Genomic DNA, 8,122 nt, shown 5'->3' with positions numbered 1-8,122 from the left:
AGGTCTGCCATGGGCCCAGAGCACCAGAGCTTGGATTGTACAGGAATCTGGTGTCCCCGAGGGACAAAATATAGGTTGGAAAAGCAATGTGGCTGGTTCTACTGAGCCTTGGTGTAAAGCAGAGAAGAAGGGGTCAGACTCAAATTCATTTTTTACATTTCACCTAAACCACTCTGACCTTGAGGATGGTTGTATTTCTTCATGATGTAATTGACCTCAAACAGAACGTTTATGTTTAGCGTCTCCAGGTTACCCAGCCAGGCTGAGTGTTCAAAGGCTGGCTTTAAAATAGACTGGAAATAAGTGGGTGAGAAAAGCAAGTTGGAGCAGGCAAGGCTGTGTGAAAGAGTAAACCAGGCTGACATGCTGCGGCATACCCACCTTGCCTGGAATGTGTTGTTTCTACAGGTACCATTTGGAGGATCTGTGGGAATTTTAAAATTGGAAAAGTGTTAACACACTTCTATTTAAAAGGAAGAATAAATTTTAGATATGTCAATTTTTTTTCTCTCAAGGATCTTCAGTGACCACCATGGAATGATGTGGAATTTAATTAGACCACAGGGGGTTCCAGCCATGATAAATTCAACTGCACAGAATAAGGCAATGATAGAATGGCATATTTTGGGGTGACAGAATCCAAATACATTCATCTTGCTGTAAAGAAGAGACACGTAACAATTCAAGGCTTTTGAAAAAAGCATCATTTATTTCAAAGTACAACACAAAGTTGTATTTTTAAGAAATACACATTCAATCTTGTATCCCAAGACTTGGCTATGTGCATTTCAGTTTATCTTTAAAATAAATTCAGGTATACAAATGGTACATACCTCAAGTACAAACAGCACAGAAAATGCATATGGTCTCAACCGAATGTTTTTACATTCATTCACTGTTCTTAAAGTTGACTTACATTTCTGTAATCTGCTTTTAAACCAAGACAGCCTTATTTTAAAAAAATACTCTGTATTTTTCAGCACAAAGTCCTCATACATTTTTAAAATTAGATCTTGGTGCATAATATTGCGAAATTATTAAAAACCAAACTTGGTAATTTAATAAAATTGTCACATGCCAGGACTTTTGAATCAACTCAAATTATTTCCTTAGCTGTAAATGTCAAATTTGTGTTCATACAGATAAATAAAGGATGGAAGAAGACAGGTGGTGGAAACTTGATAGCAGTTAAGGTTTTCAGATGTACAGGTCTTATTCGAGTTTGTGGCTGAGTCCAGACTTTTCCCTAAAAGCACAACAGCAAATCTCATATTATCATAATTGCAAGAAAGATCTGAAAGAAGCGAGTGGTACAAGCCTGCCCTGCTTGAATCTGTTTTGCAAAGATGAGGGGGGTGGGGAGTGGGAAGCTACAGCAGTGACAGCCTCCAAAAGATGTCTCAAACACTGGCATATCATGATCTAGACGAGGGGCCCCCACTTTTGGTTTTTGTTTTTGTTGTTGCCTAATTTCAATTCTCATGAGGGAAGTGTGAATTAGACCAAGGGTCAGAGCTTCTTCTTCCGATTGTGGGGCTCCATATCCGCCACGGGTTGTACGTCTGCCCCAAGTCATCGGCCGGACTGGACGTGGAGGGAGCATGAGGAGCGGAGTTTTCTGTGCCCATGAGGCCGATGCTCGGCAGCGTGTTGGCTGGAGTGGTGAAGGGCAGGGTACTGTTCAGGTTGCTGGACCAGATCGAGTTGCTGAATGGAGTGGTGGACCACAAGCCGCTGGTGTTGCCAAGGATCGACTGACAAGACAGAAAACATGCAGCACGGGGCATGAGGACCGACAGGCACGCAGGCGGTACACAGCTAAAGCTTATGCTAAACATCAGGGCTGGGCCCTAGCTTCTTTCACCTTCTTTATGTTGAAACAAATGTGTCATACGTATAGCCTTCTCAGAGTCTGAGCAGATGCGTCTGCTATTTTAAAGAAGGGCTGGCGAACTACAGTCAGTGGGCCACATCCAGCCCTGCCTGGCTCTGTAAATAAAAGGTTTGCTAGGACGCGGCTGCACCCGCTTGCGGCTGGGCCATCTGGCCACGTCTGCACTACCCCGGCAGAGGTGAACAGACGCAAAGCAGCAGCATGGCCTGCGAAGCCCAAAATATTTACTGACCCCTGTTCTAAAAGCATCTTAAACATTCTTTAAAACTGAAGCCAGAATGATTTACAAGTGAAGACAAGCTTTGAAATCTAGGAAGGTAAAATACCTACTTTCAACCCTGCTTGTCTAATTTAGTTTTCCTGAGAATGAAGAAGAAATCACAGTGGGATATTTTTCTGTCATAATTTTGTGAAAGTTGAAACCAGTAATTATCTTGGTAAGCATACTTTTTGGGAGCATGATCTTTACAGAAAAATCTAGCTGAGAAAACCAACAAATGTACGCTGGAAAAGCTCAAGCTAAGACACAGGTGCTCCCCAGAAGCAAAACCAATGCCCTCTTCCCGCAGCTTGCTCCTGGGGGCCCAAGCGGCTGCAGGACATAGAGAGTGAAGGCCGCCGCAGCCGCTGTCTGGCCCCCAGCCACCCTTGCAGGCTGACTTCCAGGTTGGGAAGAGGCTGGAATGACTTGGCTCAACTCGCAGACCCACCCCACAGGTGCTCACTTGTTCTTTCTATAATTTCTTGACTGTAACTGCTGAAGACTATGGATGGGTCACTCTGGCAGAATATGAAGACACAGCAATGGAGGGCATGGAAGAACTAATGTGCCCCTTCCATGCTGCTATGTGGCCTTTATAACGGCAGCAGTACCACCTGATTAACAGTGACAGCAACAGCAGTAATGAGGAGGGAGCAGGGGAGGCCAAGCCCCGGGTACTCACTGTGGCCGTGTGGGTCGGGGAACTGGAACTGGCTGGCCAGGAAGGGCTGGGATCCGTTGCTGGAGAGTCCCAAAGGTATGAAGGGCCACTGCTAAACTCATTCCAGCCTCTCTGGGAGGCCTGATTGCATGACCGAGATAACCCGAGTTTGCTGAAAACTTCTGCAAATAAGGAAGCAATCACATCTGTATTATTTTGCCATGCTCACTCACCTAGGATAAGATGGGGCACTCCCTCAGAGGCACATGACCCCCACTGCTCGCTCAGAGGCCCCCACCTGCTCTGCCAGCTCCCACCACACCCTGGGGAGAATGGGGCACAGGGGGCATTCCCCAGAACTCAAGCACACGGCACACAATCTGAGCTCTTTACCCACCCCCATCATTGGATGACATCAAGTGCAAACATCCCATCTCTAACATGACTGCAGCTAATGCAAAGCTCACACGGTTGCCTCTAGTTTTGGACACCAAGTAAGGAGCCCAGCATGGCCAAGAGTCATCTTTCAGGCACACAGTCCTTTCTTGAAGTTCTTCAATAAATGCTGGGGAACACAAACCAACTGGCACTCCTGGCACTGAGCTGGCTCCACCAGACCTTTGGGGTGGTGGCGGGGGAGGGAAGGGGTGGTGGAAGAGGAGACCCTTGAGAGCTTCCCACGGGGCCTCCCTCTTTGTGGGCGGCTGTAGCAGGGGCTGAGGAGGCCCGGTTCCCGAGCATTGTCTGGGAGAGCAGCCACAGCCATGCTGCCCTAGAGCCAGCCTGCATGTCTTCTACTGGTACTGGACTACAAGGACACAGAAACACACCTCTTAGAAAAGTCTACTAAATGACAGGCTTGGGGCGCCTGGGTGGCTCAGTTAAGCGTCTGCTTTAAGCTCAGGTCGTGATCTCGGGGTCCCGGGATTGAGCCCCGCATCGGGCTCCCTGCTTAGTGGGGAGTCTGCCTTTCCCTCTCCCCCCACCACTTGTGCTCGCTCGCTTGCACTCTCTCAAATAAAACCTTAAAAAAAAAAAAAGACAGGCTTTCCTAGTTCAGTGTATTTCTCCACACATAAAACTAGACCTCATCTTCCTTTCTTCTTTGTCCATGGGCTTATTAGTTACAGGTCTAGTGTTAAACACTCACCACCAGTTAGGTTAAAAGAATTTCCAAAGGCCGAGAACGAATTGAGGGGTGTGAAGTCAGGGCTGCTGGGGTTGCTGGCGGGACTCCACAAACCCGAGCTGGACGTTACAGGAGGAAAACGCAACACACAGAGATGTATAACAGTTAGTGGGAACAGGCCTGTTACACATGGCTTCAGAGACGGCGGGCGCCGTTTCCCCTGGGGGCACTCAGATATTAAAGACAAAGGCTTCTATGCCACAAAGGATTCAGGCACACAGAGGTTCTGAGCTCCTAGCCTACCGGAAGCTGTGAGCCTGGTTCAAAGCAAGTGTTCTGCAGAGAGAACAGGTATTTTTTTTTCCTTACGTTTACTTTTTGGTAATGGAAGATTTATTTAAAAATTTCAAATCTAGGACTCATCCCTTTTAGTACCAGGTAGGTAAAACTGGGGCTGTACTGACAGTCTTTACTGTTGTTTATTCGGGAAAATGAACCGAGGCAATCACCGCATGTCACCGTGCCCAGGAGGGTTACTCTGGGTCAGGAGAGCGGCATCTCCAGTAATTTACTACACTGTCTAGTACTAACTCCAGTTGCCTTTGCAAACAGTTTGTTCTCCTATCTCTATCAGCTCACATTCTTCTTATGACAGACCACGAGAGTGAAGAAGGAATGGACACACACCTGCCCCTGTCGCGGGGGCCACCGGGCTTTCTGCTTCCACCCTGACCGCTTTGATGGCCTACTTGGAATCTCGGGGGAACACGGGTATGGATGGGAGAAGCTAATCTTGACGTTTTCTTTTGATTAAGAATGGTCTACCGTACCTGTCTGAGCCATCACTGTCGACAGGAGTGTGTGAAATACCAAGGCTGCTGGAAAAATCTGTTTTGTTTGAAGAAACTTTAGCAAAGCCATTCCCGCCTGTAACAATGGACTCTGAATCAATCAAAGGCAATTCCACCGCGCCCGAAGCCCAGGTGTGACAGGTCGGACACCAAGCCACTCACCTGGACTCTTGTCGTACCCAGCTGTGACCGCAGCAAAAGTGGGGTTGCCGTTCTTGCCAGGGAGTGAGGCTGCTTTTGTCAATTTGTGTTTGCTTCCATTTGGCTGCTTGGTTTTAGGGTCGCTTGAAGGAAGAAGCAAAGAGAAGCACTCATTCCTCATTAGTCCACAGTATAGGCCCATTGGGGGCACTTGTCTTACATGGTATGGCTGCCCCAGGACTGAGCCCATGCAGTGTCCTCACTGTGGCTGGGCCCAGGTTTTGATGGGGATCTAGAAACAGCCCAGGACAGAACCCAGAGCATGGCCTGGCCTCACATAAAATGCTCCCAGACCTAAGACTGTGCTGTCCGATGGGACATAAGGGACTTCGGGGAAAGGTGTGAAAATAGAAGGCCCCTAGGAAGGGGACCAGGGCAGGGATGAGCATTTAGGGACTGGAAAAGCTGCAGTCCCATTTTAAAGAATACTAGTTAGGGAGCCGCTGGGTCGTGGGCCAAAGACGAGAACAAGGGCTCACTGGCAGGCAACACTATGTGACAGGGTTCCAGTCTCTGGCTCCTGTCGGGACCTGGTAGGGGGCCCGGTTCTGCAAGGGCCCCGGGGGGGGGCACCCTGACCCCTGGCTCTTTGGCAAGAGAGAAGAATCGGGCAGGTCAGCTGTACGTTCAGGCTGGGTGGTTCCCCAAGGGCAAAGCAGGGCGGTGACAGCACTGAGCCGGGCTTGCCGGGCGGGGACGTGCGGTGCTGACGGCAGTGCTGGCACTCACTAAGGACCCGTGCTGGGCTCCTCCCTCTCACTGATGTTACTGTTAACACCAAGTTAGGCAAACTTGGCGGGGCTCTGGGCCTCCAGGGAGGACTGCCCTCGAGGGGTCCCACCTGCCCGTCGGGAGGCCGCTGCCCCTCTGCAGGGCAGCTTCTGCAGCACCTCTCGCGGCGGCCAGGTTCGGGCCAGACCCTGCCCCCGTCACTGCTGTAAGGTCGAACTAAACTTCCTGTGAAGCCGCTTCCTCAACACACAGGGCAGCTGCAGATCTGCATGTGATACTTAGGGTGCTTACTGACTCCTGAATTAGAACATAATTCTACTAAGTTAAATGATGCACAGCTGGGGTGGGGCACCAACACAGGGGCACCGACCCCAGGAGAGGGCAGAAAACTAGAGGACAGACAGGAGAGGTGGGACCTGACAGCAGGCTGTGGCCACTGAGCGTTTTCACTCGAAGGGCGCAAGCATCTAAGAACTTAGTTATCTCAAGAGTGGGGGGCAGCCGGGGACCCACGTGCTGGAGCTGTTGACGATGCTGCTGTAGCTGCCCCGGGTCGAGAACGGGCAAGGCGCGGCGGGGGGAGAGGGAGAGGCAGGTGTCGGTGAGGTCTGGCGCTGTTTTAAGAAGATGTCTGCGTTGAGGGTTTGCAGCGAAAGTTTATAAAGACTATCAGTAGCTGGAAATGAAAAATAAAAGGTCCATTAATGTAGTGTTTTGATTTTTACTCTTGAAATTAGTTACTTTTGGTATTCTGACAGAATGCAGAACTCAAGCACTTCTATAAAAACAACCAAAGCTTTTACATGTGTTCTGTTTAGAGGTTTGAAAGGAAAAAAGAAGTCCCGTGTCCCTCTGTATTATGAGGCTTTCTGATTCACCAACGTGACTCCTCTCTCCTCGGTGCTCTGCCGGACCCTCCTGGACAGGTTCTCCCATCTCAGGCTGGAAAGGCAGCTTTTCCACATCCTTCAGGGACGGGCAGGTAAAGTCAGTGCTTGGAACAGGAACGAGTCCCTGTACTTCCATCCAGGCTCACACCTGCAGCAGGTGCAGGGCGGAGGGAACATCCCTGAGTCCCATAGCTTGACCCTACCCTGCACTCCGCAGGCACGCCTGGGGCGCTGCCGCCCCAGTCCGTTTTACAAGGACACGAGCTCCTAAGAGAGTCCTACTTCCTTTAGGATAATGTGTACACAGCTGTTTGAGAAATTTAATACAGAAAAAACTTCTGTTGTGAAATATTCATTCTGCACTAAGAGGAAACACACATAACTTCTTTGAGAAAACCGCATCAGCTGGCGCACCCGCCACACGCAGGGGGGGCACCCTGCCCCAGCCACTGCCATTCGAAGAGGTGTAAGGAAGGGGCTCTGGCCTCTGCAAGCTCAGTCTCCACAGGCTCCCGGGCTGTGAGGCTACGCACTTACCCACAGTTATCCTGGCACAACTGCCCCATCTTGTCACCCTCCTTTCCTGTCCCTGCCAAGCGCAGCCCTTCCACCTTGGCACAGCCCCACCTCATCTCTGCCTGGGGCCCTTCCTGCCCGTGCAGGCCCTGTCTGCAGTGAGGACAGTCTGCTCTACTCCCATTTTCTGTGAAGGGTTTGTTTCATCTCACTTCCAGAAAAAACTGAAGCCTGCTCAGCACGGTGGTTCCACGTCCCTTGTGATTCTCTCCCGCACCCGTGGTTCTCCCCAAACCCCCAGGGCTCGGGGTCTGGATAAAGCTGCATGTTCCATGGGTGTGTCAAGGCAGCAGTTACAGCACCGCCATGCTAAGCCCCCTTCCTCTTGAAGCCCAAGCTCTCTGTTCATTCCCCATCTCCAGTGCCACTTGGACCAACCCCAGGATTCTGATGTTCCTCAGTGGTGCTGCCACCTTATTCACTGTCCTTGTCTCCACTCCACTAGCTCTCACTCTTGATTATGTGGCTAATCCCTTTCTTATTTGCTCTGTTGTCTGTTGACTCAATGCCCGTGTTCAGGGCCCATCTCAAAGCTCTCCACCTTTCTGCCTGCCTCGGAAGCCCCTACAGCAGTGTGTCTGATATCACCTCTACATGGTAAGGTCACAGCAGCAGAGCTTATGCTGACTCCACTGGGCCGCAGACAACCCTACGAAACTGACTCCCTGGGAACACCGTATCCCCAATGCTGAAAACCTCCCTCTGTGGTGGAGGTGATGTCTGTTTAATATGGAACGGCCCAAATCACAAAGGAGAAGCCAAAGACCAGTGTCCAGCTGAAACCTCAGAGGGGAATTTAAGAAACAAAAAGCATTCAGCTTGGACACTGGGACTACTGAGAGATTCGTTCAAGGTCTCTTGAATGACCAGGGATTTAGGTTTGTATCTCATCCCAAGCAAAAAAAAAAAAAAAAAAAAAAAAAAAA

At 49.9% G+C, this 8,122-nt stretch overlaps 1 protein-coding gene across 1 annotated transcript in view; it reads right to left on the bottom strand.

Annotated features, from left to right (window-relative positions):
• Nucleotides 1–686: 686 nt before the first annotated feature.
• TMEM131 (transmembrane protein 131) overlaps nucleotides 687–8,122 on the bottom strand; it is a 245,818-nt gene continuing 238,382 nt past the window's right edge. The window contains exons 36-41 of the mRNA XM_002928116.4: nucleotides 6,244–6,406; nucleotides 4,960–5,081; nucleotides 4,777–4,873; nucleotides 3,968–4,065; nucleotides 2,839–2,999; nucleotides 687–1,754 (exon numbers count right to left, since the gene is read on the bottom strand). Coding sequence (XP_002928162.3) covers nucleotides 1,473–1,754; nucleotides 2,839–2,999; nucleotides 3,968–4,065; nucleotides 4,777–4,873; nucleotides 4,960–5,081; nucleotides 6,244–6,406 — 923 coding nt within the window. The 3' untranslated portion in view covers nucleotides 687–1,472. The remainder of the gene's footprint in view (nucleotides 1,755–2,838; nucleotides 3,000–3,967; nucleotides 4,066–4,776; nucleotides 4,874–4,959; nucleotides 5,082–6,243; nucleotides 6,407–8,122) is intronic.

This window comes from Ailuropoda melanoleuca, chromosome 4, assembly GCF_002007445.2.
Source record: "Ailuropoda melanoleuca isolate Jingjing chromosome 4, ASM200744v2, whole genome shotgun sequence".
Lineage (NCBI taxonomy): Eukaryota > Metazoa > Chordata > Mammalia > Carnivora > Ursidae > Ailuropoda > Ailuropoda melanoleuca.
This window is presented reverse-complemented; position numbering and strand designations above follow the sequence as displayed.